This window comes from Erithacus rubecula, assembly GCF_903797595.1.
Source record: "Erithacus rubecula genome assembly, chromosome: 1".
NCBI lineage: Eukaryota > Metazoa > Chordata > Aves > Passeriformes > Muscicapidae > Erithacus > Erithacus rubecula.
Genome location: NC_136658.1, coordinates 38316355 through 38339446, shown reverse-complemented (window position 1 = coordinate 38339446; position 23092 = coordinate 38316355). Strand labels below are relative to the sequence as shown.

The 23092-nt window shown below is 38.6% G+C and overlaps 1 protein-coding gene across 1 annotated transcript in view; it reads right to left on the bottom strand.

The window, feature by feature from the left end:
* ARHGAP42 (Rho GTPase activating protein 42) overlaps positions 1–21204 on the bottom strand; it is a 139771-nt gene extending 118567 nt beyond the window's left edge. The window contains 1 exon segment of the mRNA XM_079302274.1: positions 20562–21204. Within this exon segment, the coding sequence (XP_079158400.1) occupies positions 20562–20715 (154 nt within the window). The 5' untranslated portion in view covers positions 20716–21204.
* Positions 21205–23092: the final 1888 nt, after the last annotated feature.

The window sequence follows — 23092 nt, the reverse complement described above, 5'->3', positions numbered from 1 at the left end:
CCCAGTATTCATATGATGTTTCTTTCTATGTGTAAAGCTATTTCAAAGAAGAGGATCCTTGTTAAAAAAAAAAAAAAAAAAAAAAAAAAAAAAAAAAAAAAAAAAAAAGTAGATAGAGAGAAATAACCCTCATATTCATTTTGCTGGATTTTTTACTTCTCAGACAAAAATAAGGAATTTAAGTGACTTTCAGGAGAAGTCTGTCTACTTTTTTTTTAAGTCAAGTAACTTGAAAGGACTGACTAGTCTTCTACATAGTTCATGTACCATTTTTTTCTAATTTTAGTTCTCTGGAATTTTGTTCTACTTTCCTGTCACACAAAGATTTAGGATCATATAAAGACATCCTCTTGTTATCTTCCTGGCAGAGTGATATCCTTTAATTAGTAATCTCACCATCCATTAGTACCAGTAGTGTTTATATTATGGCATGTGTAATGAGTTCTGAACTAACAACTATCATGAACAAATGAGAACTTGTCATTAAAATAGATATATAATAACTGGGTTGGTTTGTTACTCTACACTCAGGCATGGACAAGAAACATATTAAAGACTAGCAATTATTTGAAACTGGGGGAAAATAGAAACATCATTAATGCCACTCCATCAAGCCATGAGAGACCTGCACTTAAAAACTACACACAGATTTTGTCTCACTCCTCGACACTGTCTATTGATATCAAAGGCACAGGGAATTGAAAAACTATACACAGATTTTGTCTCACTCCTTAACACTGTCTATTGATATCAAAGGTACAGGGAATTGAGGCAAAGATAAATTGTAAGCAAACAGCAAGAATACCTTGTTTGAAGAAATGCACACACCCAGCAATCTGCCTGAAAGGGGTAACTGGGGAGCCACCAGAGCTCTACAAAAATGACAAGCAGTACAGAAATGATGTTTTTTTCCCAAGTGAAAACAAAAGGCTATCTAACAGATCAAGAAGCAAGCTCAAAACAAAGCAAGAAGATGCTTTTTCTTAGATTTGTAGTTAAATAATGAATCTCTTAGTAACTGGATACTTTGGATATTAAAAATTTACGTGGGCTCAAAAAAGGACTAGACAAGTTCACAGAGGAAAAATCCACTGAGAACTATTAAAGACATAACTAACCTCCTGCTCAGGAAATCTTCAAGCCCCAAACCACTGGAGGCAGTGGAAGCCTCACTACATTCTGCCTGCTGTTTTTCCCTGTCTTAGACACTCAGTGCCATGCGTGAGAGAAAAACAGAACCCACAGCACTCACCCATATGTAGAGGCAGGATGTAACACCAGATAAGCTTCATGTCCAACCCTGCACAGTTATGCTTATGCTCTTTGTAGGCAGATTTGGACACATATCTTGTAATTTCTTCAATGCCTCAAGACAGCATTAGCTGACCACCACCACCTGCTAGCAGGAGGCTATCACTCATGGATGAGCTGATGCACCACTGGGGGTAAGCCCTCTTTAGCCACCTATCCAGGGTCATCTGTTTGAGCAACAGGCAACAACAGGAAAACGAGCTGAGTCCACACTGAAAAAGATCATGAAAATGTTCTGTCTTCCTGGCTGAACCACAAGGAGATATTCTCCAGTGTATGAGCAATGACAGGTAGATGGAAACTGTTATCTTCAACTGCTCCACAGCCAGAGGATGTGTTAGTTATATTATAAGGCTGTAATTCATCCAGCAAGGACTTGTTTAGGGATTTGTACTATGAGGTAAACTAAGTATAACTTTTGACAGTTAAAATAACTGCATAAATAAATTAAAAAATGACAAAAAGTTAATTTACTGAGCCCAAATGGCTGCAATGAAGACTGATTATAAAGCTTAATTTCCCGCACATGTATATTATCTTCAACCATCCTCAAAAATTTTCCTAACTCATTCTCAGCATGTAGGCAGCCACTATGTGAACAACTATTACATGATTCTTTTTTTGTTCCCTCAGAGTTCAGTATTGCTCTTTCCTCCTCCCATTATTACCCACTGCCGAGCATCTAAGTCCAGTAATAAACACAGAATTATCTCAGCCTTCAAGCAATCCAAGTCTAGAAAAAATAAAAGTACATTTTTATGTCCTATCCAGCTCCACTATCCTATTTACAGATGGAAATGCTGAAAGCAAGACTGCCTAAGGCCATACACACCAAACTGGTGATTAGGCAGGCCCTTGTAGTTGCCTAGTCCTTGCCTATTATTCCAGATGCCATTCTGTCAGACCAGATGTTAACCAGAGCTGCAAATAACACAACTCCTCACAATTCCCTGTCACCACAAAATCTGCAACTTCTTTCTTCCAAGGGGGCACAATCTTGAAAATAATTTTACATTGAAAAGAGCAAAGAAAATCCTAATTTCATTAAAATAATAATAGAAAAGCAAATAAGCAGCACAACATTGATTTGATGCATTTAATGCAGTCCCCACAGAAGGCCTGGCTACTCCAACTACAGCAGTTAGTGCTCTCTGTTTCAACTCAGTCTCTATGAAAATGAAGAACACCCAACATACAAATATGCTTACTTGCTTAACAATCATTTGCTAAACTTTAGTTTAAGCATCTTTGAAAAAAAAAAAATTTACAAAATTGGACAGAAGTATTAAAGTTTGCACAATTAAACTGCAATGCTTCCAAATCAGAAGATTTCACATTTAAGTTTAATACAGGATTTCTGCATATACGTTTCCATCAAGTTTTAGGTGCTGCAGGTTGTTATTTCTCAAAAAACATATAAATTTCCACCAACTAAAATTATTTTCAACTAAGATTTTAGTTTAACTCCTTATTGAAGAGCCAGGAAAGAAAGTGTTTCCACAAAAGTTCTAGAAGAAACCTAGTTTTTCATTAAGACAAATGGGAAAAATTTCTTCTTTGAAGATACAAAACAACCCTGAAATAGCTGGTAACAAAGTTTTTGGAAAATACCTATGCATCTTGTTTCCATACACAATGGAAAAGTCAATAACAAGTAAATCAGTCAATAATTCACTGAGAGAAGGAAGAAAAAAAATTAAACACTTTGAGCCTGAAACAGTTGTTTTATATTATTCATAAAGGAAAATCTGGTGTATAACCCCAGAACTGTATTCTTATCCAAAGACTGACTGCAGAATGTCCCTGACGTCACCATAACATCATTTTCCCTGCAAGAAGTTGCACTTGGAGGACCAGCTTTGCAAGGCTCACAGTTTGTTGGCTAGCTGGATTTCCATTCCATGACAGCCTCCTCCTCTCCCTTTTCTCAATGAAAAGTGGCTTATAGGAGTCACAGACTTATTTCAAAGTTGTAGACTTAATATATGGCTTCCTTAGATTCAATTTAATACAAGTGGGAACTTTTCCATGAAAGTATACTTTTGAGAAATCATGGGAATTCTTAGTAAGTATCAAACCAAGCAAGTTCTGTTACTGGACATAATTCTGAAATCACTTTTAATTAAATGGAACTGGAATTCTCTTTAAAGTGAAAAGTTTCAGTCTAGACAACATTTGCTATTTACAATGAGCAATACGAACCAATGGAACTGGAATTCTCTTTAAAGTGAAAAGTTTCAGTCTAGACAACATTTGCTATTTACAATGAGCAATACGAACCAAGCAGAGCACAAACATGGTAGTTTGGATTTTGGACACTGCCTCCCAAATGCAGAATATTATTTTCTTTCTGTGAGCATGTAAAGTGCTTAACTTCAATGGATGGTCCTTTCAGAGCTCCATGTCTGTCGACTGCAATCCTTGTTCATTTGCAGCTGAACACGTACATAAATATGAATCAGTGAAGAGACTCTGAATTACTCAAAAGAATTAATTTAACAGCCAAGCAAAACACCTTCTTCCCCAAACATTCATGTTAGCTTCCTTGACATAAGCAAACAGAGCACATTAAAATATTGGCTGCAAGAGGAGGAAAACATGGCACTAACTAGCTGAGGGAGAGGGAAGGTGTTTGTTGTTTTTAATTATTTAAACTTACAGACACCAATAAGCAGATGGTTTTGCAGGTATCTTTCGGTCTAATATGCAGAGCAATACATAGTTTCTCCAAAGTCAATTCTATTTTAAGAATTTCATCTGAATTAAGCATGCCCAATCTATACATTGTTAAGAAAGATCATAATGACTCCTGCTGGCTCAATAGCTCAGCCATTAAGGATTCTGATCCTCTGGCTCCCTAAACATACAATAGCATCTCTTATCAAGCCAATTATTCACAAAGACAGGCTTGCTAAATCCTTTTACAAGCACCTTCCAACCAAAACAATACTCCTGGGATCCACTCTGCACAGACAAGAGCCCAGAACACAGTTATAATCAGAGCTTCCTCTATGCTAGTTGGTCACTCTCATTACTTAGTGGCCAAAGAGCTAGGAAATTTAACTTTGATATCATACCCTCAAGCTAAATATATAAATTAATCCTGTGTATTCTGCTGTTAATACCCATAATGACTGAAAATAAAAATTTAAAAAATCACTGTGGAATATTAATTATAAACTGGGTAAAGACAAGTAAAGACTGATCTCAAAATTACTGTGGGAAACAGTAACTATAAATATGTTTGAGAGAACCAACATGAAGTTTGACAGAAATAGCCTCATTGAGAATTATTTTCCTATTGGATTTGGAGGTCACCAAAATATGCACAGAGTTACTTGGAAATAGAACACCAACTAAATCAAACAAAAACGAGGACTTACAGTGCCAGTTTTTCAGTATGATACTCAAGGTGCCTATTTTTATTATTTTTTATAATCCTTCCTCCTGCTGTTTCTAACATGAAAAATGAAACTTCTCTTCCCTCAAAGAAAAACAAAATCCAATAATGACCCTCAAAAGTTCAGTCTTAGCAAGAACATTTAGTAAAGCTTTCAGCTTAAGAAGTCTTCTTGAACTGAATTACCCAGGTGGCTAAAAGAGTGTGCAGCTGCTAACTTCACTAGTTGGTATAATGCTTCCCAATCAATATACCTAAAAAATCACTTTATAATTCATGGGTTTGTCCTACTGCATGAAAAAACAGAGTATGTTTCTGGATGTGCATAATAGTCAGATTCTGTTTTTTATCATCTCTCCATAGATAAGCAGCACCTCGAGGTGCTTGCATAACAACTTTTGAGTGACGAGAGATGTATTTCTGAAAAAATCACATTCCATTGAGAATTCAAGTGCTCTTAGCTCTTGCTCTTTTACTTTCTGAAAATATCATTAGCAACCTACAGAATCCTCACAATATATTACAGTGCTAACAAATGTTTTCATTTAAAGATCAAGGTAGGGCAGTAATAGAGCAGTAAGGAAGGTAGCAGAAGACTCTTTTAGCTTCAGTTTTGCTAAGTACTGAACTCAGCAAAGTGCATATTCCAGCTGTGTAAAGTATTTATCTTGAAAGAAACACAAGAGGATGTGGGCTTTAAGCCAGTAAAATACTCAGTCATCTGGAATATCACAGGATAGACCGACCAAACTGGTTTCACAACTGCCAGGGCATGAAGGCGGCAACAAGTACTTAACTCAGTTGCTGCAGCTTCTTGTAACGGAATCAAACTTTAGTAGATTTTTTTGCATTAACACTTATTTTTGCTGCCAAATAATTATTTTCTGAATCTCCAAGAGTCTCACTATTTATCAGAGCCATCATAAAATCTGGAGATCAAATTGGAAAAAGGATATTAACACTGAGCAACATATTTTACTGCTGATACGTGTATTCATAATCAGCTTTCATTTTTTCCTGTCTTGAAAAGCAGCAGAAGGATGTCAAAATCTTAAATGCCAAGGAGGTAAGGTGATATAGGAAAACTGTATTTAGGAAGCACACGCTAATGGATATAGAAAAAAAATATATCCACATAGTGATGCTATTTGAATTAGCTTTAATACTTCAAAATTCTTGGGAGTCACTGCAGGCAGTTATTTTATATCAACTCAGCAATCAGCAACAGTCACAAATATTAACGCCTAGTAGGGAAGGAAGAAAAAGCAGAAACTATCAGTATTTGATGCATTCTTGCCTTAAATATGCCATGAAGTTTCTTGCAGTCTAATTCAGAATGGGCATAGTTACCATAAAGAAGGTACAAAGGACAACCAGAGGATAGATTTGCTAACTTAAAAGCAGAAACTAACTAGACTGGAACTTCTCAAAGCAGCTGGGGAACAGAACCTGAAAGAATGAAGAAAGAAAAGAAAGACCTTAAAAAAAAACCCAAAACAAAGCCAAACCCAGATGAACAGGGCAGGCAATGTATACAGATGAGGCAATGTATACAGATGACAGTTACTATTTCTCATAGAACAAAAATTGCCATTGTCAGATAAAATAACCAAGCAGCAGGCATACAACAAAGGAAACATTTTTGCTCCTGCAGTGCAGGCTTCAATCATGAAACTCCTCGCCTGCTGTCACAGACTGGTGTGGAGCCTAACAGTACACCTGCATTTCAACCCAGGTTAAGATAAATCCCTTTCTGAAAAGGGATTATTTGAGGACACTTGGGGAAACTTTAGCAGAAGGCTACACAATTTAGAGGTTCTCTTTGCCTGACTTATAGAAGCTCAGTACTTCTGTGAGGGTCACCGACTGTCCAGTTTTATTCTGGAGGTCTGAAGGCACAGTGCACGGCTCTGCTGAGACTGCACAGATGCCAACACAACTCTAAACCCAAGCACCCTCACAAAATTTGAAACTTGTTTCAGTAACAACAGGACATTATTACTGACTACAGTCATTTGTTTCATGGGGAAACAACCAGGTTTTGCAGAAGTGTCATATCAATTTATGGGGTTTTATTTGTTTAATAAAACAACCAAACCTTTCATATACTTGACATCCTTTCAGAAGCAAACTTCTGAGAGACCAAATTCCATGTTGAAGATCTAGATCTCACCATAAATCCTCCCTCCTAAATTTCTCTGAGAAGCACAAATACAATCCTTGGAATGAATGAGAAGTTACAGAAGTATAAGACTTCATATTTAAAGAGCCAACATATTTTAATGAAGTTTAACAGAACAGTATGACAAAATTTCTGCTGGCAGTATGACATAAAGCAGCATTAAAAATTTTACTGCACTGATAGTAGGGATTACCTGAACAATCTATTTAGATTCAGAAAAAAATGAATGCCTATGCTATTATAATCAACCGTTTTAAGATCTCACTCCTACACTAAAATGTCCCTGTTTTATAAGTGCCCAAATTAAACAAATTCAAATAGTAATTGAAATGTTAAAAATGGTATTTAATGCTTTTATAGATAATAACTTTTTTTTTTTTTTAATTTCAACCTACAGGTATATGTAGAAACTGAGATGGGAGCAAAATGCCCCCATAACACTTCAGAGACATTAAAATTACTCAACACCTGTTTATATACAGAAAAAAAATACTAGTTATAGAAAGATATACAAATTAAAGACAAATATTCCCAAATCACAGGGTTTATTTTAATGTGGAACAACTGCGACAAGAAAAAAGGCAAGAACATGGCATACAACTGGTTTAACTTAGATATCGGCCAAGAATCCAGACATGGGATTGATACCCACAAACTCCACCTACCACTGGTGCAGAACCTCTGCCCATCTTCACTGCACTGAGCCTCTCTTTCATATCCCAGAAAGGGGCAGGGGGATCAAGATTTACATCACTTAATATGCTTTAAAAAGAAGAACCAGACCAGCCAACCAACCAACCAAGAAAATAACAAGTCACTAAAGCATCAACCCCCCAACCCATTCACTAGTATGAGTAACACTGCTGTCTTGTGTTTTATTCCATCTGTACAAATGCATTGTTGTTCAAGTGCAATTTTGATTTACAGAGGGACAAGAGAAGTGTTTGTCAAAATATCATGGATTCCTTTAGGAACATTAAACATTCAAGAAAACACTGCAAAACTGACACTCAGCCCAGGAACACAGTACTCAGAGCACCATAATGACTCCTCAAGAGAAGTGGCAAAAGTAGGCATGTAAGTGAGTTTTAACTGTAAAACAGTCTCGAAGTCTCAAGGTGCACTGTCAACTCTAGCTTCTCACAGAGAGCATCAGAGGGGCCCTGGAGTATCAGTGAGAAGTTGTGACAGCATAATGCATATTTCACTGACAAATGATTTGGAAGCTGTCAGAAATCTGTTACAGAAAAAAAGGCCTACATGATCTGCAATGCCAATGCCTATTTTAGTAAATTTAAGATGATTGCCATTCCCAGGGAGATTTGGGATATGCTCCATTAAGAGACATGAGTTAAACTAAATGAGTCAACAAAATAACTAGCTTCATTGTTGCTGTGCTGTAGCAATGCAAACAGAGTAAGAATAAATACATTTTAACCTGCTGTATTTCAACTACACAGAGAAGGCACTGAATAGAAAAGGCAGCACTATGTACAGTTATCAACTGTATAAGAATATAAAAACTGGAAGTTCTTAGGTTGTATGGAAATTAGTAGATCCTGTGAATTCGTGGGTTTAATTCACTTAGACCAGAGACCAATGTGTCTCTTAGATTACAGAGGAAAAAGAATGGCAAAAAACTGTACTTTTACAAAACCTGTAATTTCTCACTTCTCAGTTAGACCTGAAAAAATAAATGCTAAACAAATTTCTTTAATGTGACCTTAACATTTTCATCTTTCATCCTGCAATCTGAGGATAAACAAAAGATGGTAAGACTTAGACGAACATCCCACCAGTTCACAGGAAAATGAGTTGTGTCATGCTGGCTAGGGTGCAGATGATGGCATCTTCAACCAGCTAAGCAACAGAAGCTATAGCTTAAAGGGCAAGCTCAAAAATTCTGTGTGAGTGTATCAGGAAATCTCTCAGCATACAAAGAAGATTTGGCTATGTAAACAGGAAATGTCCTGCTGTGCCTAAACGCCTCTTCATGAAATGAAATATTTCAGATTTCTCATTTGACCTTAGGCTCCCAAACAGCATGAAGATGCAGCAGCTCTAAGGTCACGTAGCAGAAAGCCAACCATACTGACTGTCTTTGTGAGAAAACTTCATTAAGTCTATTGCCAAGCTTGCATTTATGCCGACAAGAATCTGCTTAGACACACCTCTGTGTTCTTACATCAGTTTCAAATTAAAACAGTCATGGTAGCAGATAAGACAAAACACCGCATATACAAGAACTACGAGAATTTTAAGTTTTGAAGTAGTTCACACTATCTCTATCTCAACAAAGCTAAGCTATTAAAGCTATTAAACCCAGTTTACTGACATTAAGGATCTTTGAAAAATGTTAATTTGCTATCTTTACATACCTGTAAGATAGCAACTTGAACTGAACATATTTATTTATTAGTGTCTGTATATATGAAAAGAAACAGTATTATCATCTTAAACTATTTGGTTTTGTTTCAATGCATATTTCCACAGGCATGTAGATACACTAAAATAATACAGTCTAGTGTTTAAAACTAAGAAAGAGAAAACAAAACAAAAAACAAAAACAAAAAAAAAAACCAACAAAACCAGCCACCAAATACATACCCCAAGATAGTTACTACAGCATAGCACCTTCATTTTGAATCACAATGCTGACACCAAAGGAGTACCAGTAGGACTCATCTGACGCCTTACTGGCAAGTACTTCAAACTTGAAAAACACTAAACTGTAAATTGTCTTTGGGATGTATTCTTTACAGATTTCCAAGTTTTACTCACACATGTACATTCAAGGAATGTTACTTCACGACCTCTAAGTAGACTAAAAACGTTTCTTTATAAGGCAAGAAAAAAACAATGTGATCAACAAGCCCTGATGCCCTGAACAGGAGTTTCAGTATTTAATACTTCAAGTCCAACAGGCAGAAGTGAACAAGACTGCAACTTAGTGGAAAACAAAACCAAACAATTTAAGATTTTCCAGCAATGAAAGTCCATCACAATCCTAAGGAAGTATCCTACTAGGTTTGCAATTGCAGGTTTATAATCTTAATTTGTATAGCTTCTTCCAACACATGTATCTTCCTACACCTTGGGGTCTTGGGGAAACCTCCCATCAAGAATTTTTCCTTTGATATAAGTGAATCTTTAATTTTCAGATTAAGTAATAGCAGAAAACATATGCTACATGGTGTTCATGGTCTTTCAAGAAGCTGAGGCACGTTTATATGCTTTTCAAATGTTCAAAAAGGGTCTTCGTGCCTTCACAATCTTTCAGCATTCTCCAGAACATGAGCAGCAGGACCAGACTCAACATCAATAATGCAACAACTATCCATAAAACCCTTTAACTGATAGTTGCAGACATACTTCTGGCATCTGTTAGTCTGCAAACCCGTGTTCACCCCATTAAATGTACTCATCTTCCTTCCCCTCCACCAGCCAACTACTTTCACAGTCAGCGTTAGATGCCCTGTAGACATGCCACATTTGATGTTTCTTGACTTGCTCAAAATGTCCCCAAACAGATTATGCAAGGAAAACAAAGAGTGATTTGCTGTGATTCTAACAATTTTCAACTCTCAAAAAAGAAAAAATGCTTTCCAATGCAGAAGTCTCACCACACTTTTAAAAAACAAAAAGGGAATTTCCTCTAAAAACCAGAGTGAAGCACTGGCCATTATTAAGAATAAAATATGTTGAGAAGTTACAGTGCATTCATTTCCTTGCTACTTCAGTTGAACTGACTTACATTAATAAATTTAGCAAATTAAGGTAATAAGTTTTCATATCTAATCTGCACAAAAATAACCAGTCAGTAGTCCCTAGACAAAAACCTATTAGTCAAGAGACATGTCATCAGGCATTTATGATGCTTACCAAACTGCAATTTAGTTTTAAACATCAGCTGGGTCAATCACATGCTGAAACTGGGAGAGGAAAAAAAAAGCCAGGAGCAGGGAAGAAGTAGTACTAGCCACATTACCCTTCAGTATCTGCACATGGTTAATCAAAAATTAATATTCACATAGATTATTTTAACCCTACCTACTTTGTTGTGGCTTAAACCAACTCCTGTTTAACCAGATCTGATATCAATTGAAAGCAGCAATTCTTTTCCTTGGGTCTGTTTTGTGCTATTGGACCACTACCTGGTCCCTACTCTCTGGCTCTTCAAAGTACAACTCAGATGGAGAAACCAACTCATTAAATGCTGAGAATGCCAAAACCCAACTTTTGATGGCACTGACTTTTATGCAAATAACACATACCAGGAGATGAGATTCACAAGAGCATCTTTGAGTACACAGAGCAAAATAAGATTTTTATTATAAGTATTACTTTTTATTAAGAACCCATTAGTTCATTTTTCTTTTTCTGTATTAAAACGGATTATTCATAGAAGTATGCAAGTTAGTACAGCTTCACAGACTGTTCTGGAAGGTGACATGGCTCCATAGCTTCCCTGTGTATGCAGGCTAACTGGTAAATCACAAGAGGAGCACGGAAAGGTGTTTAATTTTTTTAATTTAATTTTTTTCTTGAAGTATAATTATACAGCTTGTTTTAATGGCAGTGGTAGCTCTAGACATGAAAAGGTTCAAAAAGGGAACAATTTTTTAAATTGATAACCTCAGGCTCAGAGCAATCTTTTTCAAAGCAGCAAGTTTCTTCAGCATGCTCCCTGCAACTTATAAGTAATTTTAGACTTAGAGGAAAATCACCCCTCTAAATTATGCATGGATTTAAAGTAACAGTTTATACAAATAGTAAATTCCACAGAAGATTAATTCTGTTCTTTCAACTTCTACCTCTCTCAACTCCTCCTCATCCTTTGTAAACAAAGGTTAAAGGTAAATAAGCCAGACAAGGGTGAGAAGATGCAAGGAGTGGACTTACAGAGGAACGTAAACTTTCTGAATAGCATGGTCCCAGAGCTCCAAAGGCTTTGACAATACTGATGATCTAGGAAGGCTTTTGAACATCAACATGTACCACTACAACATCTCAAATCTATCTGCTCTTCCACTTAAATATGACCTGCCCTTTTAAGAACTGCTCTGCACATATTTACACTGACATTTGGACAGTTCTTGAAATTGATCTAATTTTTACAGCAGAAGAAAAAAAAGTTTCAATAAATCCAGTTACTCCTTCTCGTGCACTTTCAATTAGCAAAGAACTCAACTCAAAAGGAAATGTCTTTATTATGAGACCCTACCCTCTGCATTGGTTGTTTTACCAAGGATTTACAGGGCTTTTCCATGCACAGTGTTAAGACAGTGGCAATGGTGAGTACTTGGGAAAGAAGAACAAAGATGTTTTTTGTATTTGATAATTTTCTAGAAGCAACCAGGTTCTTGTCCGGGTATTTTTGTGCAGAAAGCAGCAGGAAGAGGTCATCACAAAAAAAATTATATCCTTAGCAGAAGTCTAAACAGGTCAGAATGAATGACCACCTTATCTAAGATTTATTTTAAAAGAATTGAAAGCCTTTGCAGCTTTTTAATAATTCATTACCTTGCTCTTTTCCTAAGTTCACCTCTCCCATGAACAACAACAAAACAATTCTCAGTCATCCAATTCCTAGACAGCAGCTGCTTTTTAGAAGAGGAACCAAAACATTTCTCTTCCAAAGACAGAAGCACTGTAAGTACTTGGAGAAGAGAGTTACAGATTTACATGGCAAGGTAGAGGAGGCTGCACAGGTGGCTTCTGTGAGAAGACACCAGAAGCTGATCCCATGTCACACAGATGGTTCTACAGGATCAAATCAGAGAATCACAGAATACCAGGCTGAAGGGACGTCAAGAGTCATCTGGTCCAACCTCTTGGCAAAATCACAAATTGATTCTTCTTATTGGTACCTGTTTTATTTTTCATGATATTTACTTTACTTAAAGGCTTTTATAGTAGAAAATTAATCCTAATGGTGATACTTACTTTATTTACACAGCATCTTTCCAAGACCAAAACTACCTTTGTAAACAGACACTATAACCCACATCTGGCATGCAAACTTCTCCTTAATCAACTTGCAAATCAACTAACATCAGTAGAACAAACAATATGACTGAGGCATTGCAGCACCTTGTATCCTGTGTTTAATATTGAGCTAAAAGAAGATAAGACTTCTTAAGACATACAACATTTCCATACTGTTTTGCCATGCATGTCTGAACATATTAAGCAAAACACCAGAGTGCAATAACATGTTTAAGCTTTTGTGTCCCCTGAAATACAAGTTTGCATAATTCAGGAGAGGGAAGTGATTTAAATTGATAACTTCTAACTAATCTGAAAAACTACACTGCAACACAGACTGGAGTTTTTAACATGCTGTGAAATATATCTTTCCAATGGAAGCTATTTGCACTTCACAGGGTGCCAATGGGAGGTTACATTACTGCCCAACATACTTCAATTCCATATTAATATGGAAGAAGGTCAAGTTATTTTTCTTCAGTTTAAATACATACTTCATTGCTACTACCTATAAGATCCTGAGACTTTTTCACTTTTAATCATACACTTGAGGAATCCATAGCACCACACAGTCAAGATCATAAGCATTGATTTGATTTAATGATTGATGATTTCATAGAATATGGAGAGGAAAGATAAAACTTATGAAGAATATTATACAGTTTTGTTTTTCCTATTTTTGGAGCTCTTGAAAACTTAAAAGTGAATTTTAAAAGGCATTGAAAAGAGCTACTACTTAAATGACCAAGAAACCTCTTAGAAGAGAGGATGTGAACAGCTTGTTCAGTCCAGTGAAAGGATGTGATTATTCACCACGAAAATCCAAGTAAACAACAGTGCAGAAATGTTGAGTGAAAGGAAAATTAGCATAAACAAGTTTGAATTTCCAGATTAAATTTACTTTTAATGAGTTATCCAACTCTCAGAGAAATGAGGCTCTAGAACAGCCTTCTAGCAGAAACAGAAAGGATAAAAATTGTTTTTAAAATGGAGCTTGACAGGTAGGGATTACATTATGTAATATTAGCAGGAGACTGGATTTAATAAAGTAAATCCATCGTCCCAAATTTCCCTATGTTTCAGATTTATTTATAATTACAGTCTTGAGACTATAGGGAAAAACAAAAAGGCAAAGATACAGCACTGGCTGACGTATAATTCAGTAGGAAGAAGGACTGTATTGTCCTCTGTATATTTTTTTTCTTTCAGAGGATGGATACGAAGCTATTTACTATTACAGGAAACTGCAAATTGCTGTAGCACTTCTGCCCACAAAAACCCAAGAGATCTGGACAAGTTCAGTGACCACAGCATCATATTTTCCATTGTAGTAAAGACAATATTCGTGAAACAGCTGGTCTCTTATTAATAGAATTCATTTATCTTATTCATAGCAAATGAAGCACACAGTAGACAACAAGCCAACTGGCCCATTAAGAAACAGATTAAATTTGACCTTTCAAAGAAATCAGTTTAAAAAACTTAATTTAAAAAAAAAAATCCACAATATTTTCTTCAAGCACATCATTTCATGCAGCATTTGAAACTCAAAACTGCTCCTTTGGTAGCCTGACATAATCCAATTACTAGGTTTCTCTAAAGAATACCAGTTTCAACAGTAAGACTTAAGAACACCCATGTTGAGTCATTCAAGGTCTTTGTTAAAACATAATCATTATTGACAGTATGGATATTCACTTGCAGATACTACTGGTTCAAAAGGAAACTATACTGTGATGGCCAGAAAATAATGCACTCTCTAACTGTCCACAACATCCTGGTATTTGTTTTCTTCACATATACTTGGCTAAAGATAATATGATACAGACTAAGCACTAGAGGAAGCAATTAGGATTCTTCTCTGGCCACCAACCAGCTTACTGCTGGTATCTCTGCATAAAAGACTGTTAGAAATGTTTTTGAAAGTTACTTCCATAATCCACAGGTAATGGAGACACCAGCAGAGATTGCACAGGACCCTACAAATGCCTATCAGAACTAACAGTGATGCCTTAGGTTTTAGCTTTTATATTTTTCAGATTCTCTGCTGCTTGATGTGTCACTCTGAAACTTCATATTTGGTGTTAGTAAGCTCTCTTCACAGGGTAGTTATACAAAACAATCCCTCCCCAGCTAGAAAATCAAGGACAACCATTACCCCAAAAGCATAAACAATGGTGAAGGGAAGGGGGCAAACCAGGGGGCTGAAACTTCCTAGCCTGGGCTGTGGCTGGACAATTGACCCCAATATGTAGATGAACCAAAACTTGTCAAAGTGTAAAACTCATGACCGGGATCTGTCCCAGCCAGGCTCTTGCACTGCCCAAGATGTATCCTTTCATCCTTTTTATCCTTTTCAATAAATACCTATTTGGTCCATTTAACTCTGTGTAGTTTCTGCTCCAGATCAGCTTTTCTAGGCATCAAGAGAACAGCAATGGAGCAGATAACTTCACCCCAAAACCCTAATGGTAATGAATAAGTTTCAATTTCATTTTAGTGGGAAAAAATAAATTGTAGTCCCTCACTGTAAATACAAGTTGTAGGACAGGGCTGAAGTAGGCATGATGACCACAAGTGTGCTCCATGAAGCTGCTGTTGACTATTGTGGATGTTTACTTACTAAGTGTGACTCTGGGAATATCCCAGAGCAACACAGACCACATGGTCTAGTTTATCTTTATGTATGGCCATACTAAGAGGGGTTTATTTTTTTTTTAAGTTGGGAATAATACACTTAGGGACTAAGAAATGTAATCTACAGCTACACAAATAAAGGAGAATGACTGCTATCAAACTTCAGCAGCTAGTATTCAATAAACTCAGTCTTGCTTCACTTACAATCTGGAAAAGACATTGCAGACATAATCTTACGAAAATATGTAAAGCCAAGATATCTGAGAAAATGCATTTCTCTGGAAAGATACAAAGGTTTTGTTTTTAATGTGGAAAAAAAAGAATCCCCAAGGAGATAAAAAGATTGTAAGTTCTCATGCTGTAATATTGTCCTTTTTTTTCCAGGGAGCTAATTCACAAAATTTCCCTATGTATAAACAGGTTCATCACTTTATTTTTATAATTAGGTTTAGCAGAGAAATGAATCATCCCTGAAAACCCTGAAATATGAGAAGCAACTTGACAGCCTTGTGTGAAATTTCTATAAAACCCTGGTAAATAACACTCCCTTGCACCCCTTACAAAAGGCAGTATTTCCACCTTATATCTCTGTTTCTCCTTGTGTCAAGTAGTAAAATAAAATTACTGCTACTAAATTACAAAATCCTAAAGATATCTGCTGAATCTTATTTATATTACATGTATATATAACACCACAGTTCTGCATTACTATTTGCATCATACTAAGACACTTGAAAAAGTACAATATTACTTAAAGCAGCTGTAGACATACTGAACTTCCAACCACTTAACCCAAAACTTAGGTAGTTCTCATCTTTCAATACGTGAATTTGATAGAACTTAAGATGGAGAAGATCTCAAAAATCAGAGGGAGAAACAGAAGGCTTCTGCACACAGTGAGCTGTAAGATGACCTGCACAAGATGAAAGCCACTTTTCTGGATTGTTAAACACAATATATATATATTAAGTCTGGCAACTCAGTAGGCCTGTTATGGAAATTAAAAGCATACAAGTAATTCTATAATGGAATTTCCTATATAATCTATAGGACAACACACTGGACTAAGCTGCTTTTTCAGAAGATAACTACAAAGAAATTTTAAAGTACATATTGGCAAAAACTACAGGGAAAAACAGACAATGTTTTAATTGAAAACAACCTAGAATGAACAAGAAGGAAAAATATCAGTTCTGCCTTAGGAGTCATTCTACAGCTGGACCTCACAATGTGAAGCATTTAGGCACATGCACCTTCAACATGAATCTGAAAGATCTATTAAATTTGGGGAATGAAGAAATTATAAAATCAACAGTTACCTAATAATCAAGGTCAATTTTAATAGGAAGCCAGTTTTTCTAAAAAGTATTTTATCCTCAGTTTCTAAGTTAACTCCTTCTGAGTGCACTAAAAAACTACATGCTTCATCTTAAATGTGTCTATACACAAGGCTAAATCTCTGTCAAATGATAAATTTTTAATACAATAGGTCTCTTACATCAATAAACTAAATCTTTCAAGAGACAGTAATGCATTTAGTACCTCAGCTGATTCGAAAAAGGAAGTGTAGTCCATCTGTATAAATACTAACTGTAGGACAAGGCTGAAGTAGGCACAATGGCCATGCAGATGGGATGCTAACATCTAACTAAACTGAAATGTATAATCTGTGTTGTACTGGCCTACTCACAGAGTCCTGCTTATTTAGAAAGACAATGAAGCAATGCAAAAAATGCTAGGGAAAAGCTGCTGAGGATTTTACATCAATTCTGGCTTTATCAGTTCCCATTGCATTCACAATAGTGCTTCATGGAACACAGTATTACAGCTCTGCATGCCACCTTGGAAAGCAGCACTGTCCTGAATTAAGGTAGCAAAACCACATTAAAGTAAAGTCTGACTCATTTTGGGACCATTCCAAATAAAATGCAAAATATTTGCATACTACATTGACCATATTTATTCTACCTTCAAATTATGTGGAATCTGCCAGGTATTTATAAACATTGCACTGCCACAGTAGTTGAATACTAGATTGTGAAAACATTAAAATTTTGCAACATCTGTAATACAGAAGTTTAATTTTACCTTCAAAACCATGGACACGCCTGTCATTTCATATAATAAAAACTACATTTAGCAACCTTTAAAATATTATTGTGTTTTCTAACAGTTTCACTGTCTCTTCTTTAAGCATGGTCAGGGACGACAGGCTCCAAAACTCATTTCCATTGAAGCTCTACAGCACTGTCCAGATTCTTTCACCCCATCAGAACTGATCCTACAAAATGATGTGGAATTAAAATCTTAGATCACCTAGAGATAAAACTTGGTAAATAATACCTGTTTTGTTTTCAGGCTTGTAGGTTATTAAATATTCAAAAATCAAATAATCGAGTTATCACTAAACTACTTTACAGTTTGATTTTCAAACGCGTTTTCAGAAATTGTAAAAAACTAAAAGGCCTGCATAAGCATTTTCCACTTCACTGATTTTAAAGCTGAGTAGGAGTAGCTAATTTGCTTAAACAAGTCGAATTTCTGTGCTCCAGAAATATACAACAGTGCTACTTGCTGTAACAGGTACATTGTTCTTGCAGCATCTACAACTGAGTCTTCAGAGCGTATGTCCAGGATTTCTTGAGAAAATTCCAGACATTTCCTCAGCAGCCCTAACACAGGAATTAAGGCAATATTCTACAAAGAGTGACACAGTCATGAAATAAAGGGATTTGAAATTAACAAAAGGATAAAGATCTCTTACTATAGCAAAACAAACTTTATTTTTCTAAGGCTAAAAGACATACAACATGCTAGATCTGTATACAGGATACAATAGGCATTGTGTCAAATAGAGTAACATTTGAACTATACGGTTTTAAAAATCACAAGAACTTACAAATTGAGTAGTCATTACTTCAGATAGAAATATTGTTCTAAATCCTGCAAGGACTCATAAGTGCTCTTCCCAAAACTAATGGGATTGCTCACTTCAGAATGAGGGTTCAATTTACTTGTCAAATACAGTACTTGTTCTACTGCAATCTGTCTTGGACAATCATGAAATGGGTTTTGGTGGAAGGGACCTTAAAGACTTTCAGGGTCCAAATTCCCTCCCATTGGCAGGGACACCTCCCACTAGATTGCTCCACTACCAGGCTGCTCAAAGCCCATCTGACCCGACCTTGAACTTTCCTACAAAGGGGGCAACCTGCTACAGGGTCTCACTACCCTCACAGTGAAGAATTTCTTCCTAATATCCTATTTAATGGTAGGTACCCACCCCTTGGCGATTCACTGCATATGCTTGTAAAAAGTCCCTCTCCAGCTCTTGTATGCCTCTCTTTAGTCACTGGAGAGCTGACGGAAAGTTTTCCCAGAGCTGTCTTTTCTCCAGGCTTAACAGCCTCAACCTCTCAGCTTGTCTTCAGATAGCCTAAGAGGAAAGTTGTGTTTGTGCATATTTGATCTGGAACCAAAAGCAGTCAGTTCTCAGTGCTAGTCCAGGTCAAAAAAGTACTCATGCAGTATCCTAATTTGTCATTACTATTTTATAGGACCAGGTTTGTTACAGGAAGTTTTTACTACTTATAACCAGCTCAGACTTTCTGTTACTCAGAGAAAGTTTTCAGCAACAAGAGAGTCTTAAAGTATAAATAAATCTTTTTGCTTGTAAAGAAAGTTGTACCAATGAGATTTTAGAGATACAGATAGACTGATACACACACACATATATATATATACACACAAACACTATTTCTGTGTAATTGGTAATCCTGTGGGCATGGGGTTCAGGACTTTACTAAATTTAATACAAATTCACATAAGGTTTTAGCTACCCAGCTACTGACTAAAACTTGGGTGTGTCAAGACATACCTTTATATGAAAAAAACTCAAAAAGCTCAATAGTTGCTTTATGTAAACACATAAAGCAATGCTGTAAATAGACAGTTGATGCATAAACAAATACAGTCCCATCCTACTGGACAAATAAAATCCTCACAATTTTAACTTCCTAAGGAAGGACACAAACTCTGGGTTTAGACTTCGAGTTAGATATAGTTCTTGAGAGCTATAGAGCTCAGAGCAATACTTGTTCCCTGTCCACAGAACATGCAGTACTGCTACCCCTAACCCTACAAAAACCAGCATACCATGTCAATGTGGCAGATATTTCTAAGGATTAAAGCGATTCTTTCCTTTGACTGTCTCATGTTGTGAAAAGAGATGCTGTAAGTTACATCTCTGCTTTCCGTGAAGGAAAACTTTGGGCAACAGGTGAGAGATCCAAGTGACATAGACAAGTGGGCGGCACGGTTTACAGGACGGGAGGACAAATCGAGTCTAGTGACGCTCCTGGGCAATTTGTAGCTTTCACTTTATGATCTTCAGAGCGTGACCGCCGTTCTCATGCCCCAGAAAGCTGTCACCGCTCAACTCAGACCTTTAAAAGCACTACACTGTTCGTGTTTATCTCTGCTTTCAGAACTTTTCAAAATACATTAAAGTTAATCTACCATATGAAGACGCCGGAGTATGTAGGGAAGGTATAAACTCTCTACATAAATTCACTTCATTATCTCGCTTTCCCCACTTATTACGAACATCTTGGTTATCTTAAGACACGCACTAGCAGCCAGCGTGCCAAAAAGAGACCTCGCCGCAACAGCTCACGCCAGGTCCGTACTGCACAGCGATCTACACGGCGGCTTTCCGCCGCAGCCCCGAGCCCGGGCTCAGCCCGCACCCCCAGGCGGGACCACCGGGCGGGTCGCGCCCCCGCTCCCGGCGGGAGGGCGCGGCCGGGCCCCGGGCCGGGGCAGGGCCCGCGCCGCCCCCGCTACCCCGGGACACCCGCCCGGCCCCGCCGCAGGCGAGGCACGGCACGGCGGCGGGGAGCGGGGAAGGGAGGGAGCGGCGCAGGGAAAGTTCAGGAGGCGCCTTTCGGCGGCTGCCGGCAGGGGAGCCCGCGCCCGGCGCCCATTCAAACAAAAGAAGCCCCTTCTCCTGCCAGCCACCGCCGGTCCCGCCGCCCGACTCACTTCGCAGGGCCCCGATGAGGAGGCTCCCGTCCTTAATCAGCTCCTTGATGAACTTGTTCGTCCTCTCCAGCTCGATCTCGTGACACTTCAGGCGCTCCCTGAAATCCGGGCTGTCCAAGTAGGAGTCGCTGAACTCCAGCGTGGGCAGCCCCATGGCAGCGGTGGCGGCCGCGGCGCCCCGGCCGGCGGAGCGCGGGAGGGAGGAAGGCAGGGAGGGCCGCGCCGAGAGACGGCACCGAGGGCAGGGGGGAAAGCGGGGGAGCGGCGAGATAGGGCGCGCTGCCGCCTCCCCGGAGAGGCTCCCGACCCGCCGCACCGGCCCGCTGGCAGCGGAGGCGGCGCGCTCCGGCCGCTGTCACCGTCCCCCAGCTACATCGCTGCCCGCGGGGCACCGCGGGCTGCCAGCGCCGCCGCCGCTCCGCCGCTTCCGGCAGCGCTCGCTCTTCCTCCCTGCCCGGCGCTAACTCCAGTGCGAACCTCCCCCGGCCCGGCCGAAGAATTCCTCCTCCTCCTCCCGGCGCGGCATGCTCACACGCCGGGGACGCGGCCCGGCAGTGCCCGCCCCTCGCTCGCCGCCCTCCGCGCTCTGCCCTCCAGCGGCCGCGCCGCCTGCGGCCGCTCGGCCGGGGCCGGGCGGAGGGTCTGCCTCGCTCTGCGCGTCCGGCGCTCGCCTCCTCCTTCACCGCGGGCTTTGGGACGCCCGGAGCAAAGTCGGGAAGGAGGATCCGGCACAGGGCATTGCAAAGGGAGCAGCCCGCTGTGGGGCTGCAGCCCGGAGGAGCCGCGGCAGGCGGGCCGCAGCAGGCAGCCCGAGCGGGCCTGAGCTGCCGGGGGACCCTGCTGGCCGGCCCGCCCCTGTGCGCTGCGGCGGGCAGAGACACAGACGGGGACATCGCCTCTGCCGTGGCGCTTGGCTGCTGTGAAGGGGGTACAGCTGGGACAGACCCAGCCTAAAGGCGACTATGAAACTGACAGACTGGTTTTCGCAACAAAGTTGGGTTTTTGCAAGTATGCGAGTGGGCTTGTCACAGTAAACAGAAACACTTCGGTTGATGCTTGTGTGTTTACTGCAGTGGTTTATCCAGACATACCTTGTCCCTGTGTAATTATGTATACAAATGTACATACTGGATTTAAGGAGAGCTCTCTGTAAACACACCTTCAAGTCGGCAACAAGTCAATTGGAAACAACCATCCAGGCGTAGCTATGAAACAAGTAATTGTACTTCAGGACAGCCAACCTCTTGCCAAACATGGCTTTCAGGAAGACAGCCATGCAGGCACCCCCACCAAATCATTGTCTCCATGTTTACACAGTTAAATGCAAAAGTGTGGGAAGGCTCAAAGCTCCTACATGCTGTGATTCCTTCATATAATTTATGTTTTTCACACTTCTTGACTGTTCATCAAAACTTACCTCTTTGTATTCACAATAGGTTTATGTGTCAAAAATACAGAAGAGATGCTGCCATTTCTACTAATACAGCCTGCAGAATTTGTTGAAGTGAAATAATAATACTCTGTTTTTACAAGACTGAAACTTCCTCAGGACAGTATCAGAATTAGCAGTTGGTGTTGATACTAATAGACCTGTCGAAGTCTCTTTTAATTCATAGTGATTACAAAACTGTTAACTTGTTTCCTATTCTTGTAATAATAGGAGGAATAAGACTGAAAAGGGATGCTTATTTCCATGCTTTTGCCGGCAGTAGCTTGTAATTTCACTTATAGACTAATAAACTTAATACAGAATCCAGTTGAACTGCAGGAATGATGTTCCAAATGGATCTTTTTTCTAACTATTAAAAACCTAATTTTCAATCTACACATAGTCACAGAGTCATTTTAGGCATAGTTGTTCTCTCTTCTGTGTCATCGGTAACTGAAAACATTCTTTGTCCTCCACCATGTTTATTCTTTGATGTAGTTTCAGAATGCAATAATGTCATCTTTTAACTCTTACGTACAATACCTGAAATAAATCCAACCTTTCTTTCATATAATAAAATATTAATTCTCTTCTTTATTTTTGTTGCTCTTGTCTAGATCTCTAAGTTTGATTTGGTCTTACTTCGTCATAGTTTACTAAATTATATGCAAGACTTGTTCAGTCACATTAATGATTATGTTACTGAACTAAACACCTTTGATGAAGAGTGCATTTGTCTGTTTCACAGCAAAATTACTGCTGTGCTTCACAAAGTCTCTTGGATCTTTCTTTTCCTGTCTTCAACTAGCAGATTCCAAAGTGAGAACAGAAACATTGGTCCCAGAAAACACGTACTAAGCATTTTAGTTCAAAGTAGTTATACTGGTAATCAGGATGACTGATTTTTTCCTATGTAATGTTCTCATCTTAAGAAGTTCCATAAGCACCTTGCTGCTTTTGGTATTAAGATCATAAATGGAAATATTAATGAGATCAATATTAATGGTACATTCCCTCCAAGTAACTTACATTATCCATTTAACTGGTTTCATGTTTCTCAGAATAATTCATATCTTTCTCAGCCAAACTGAAAATTTCTCTG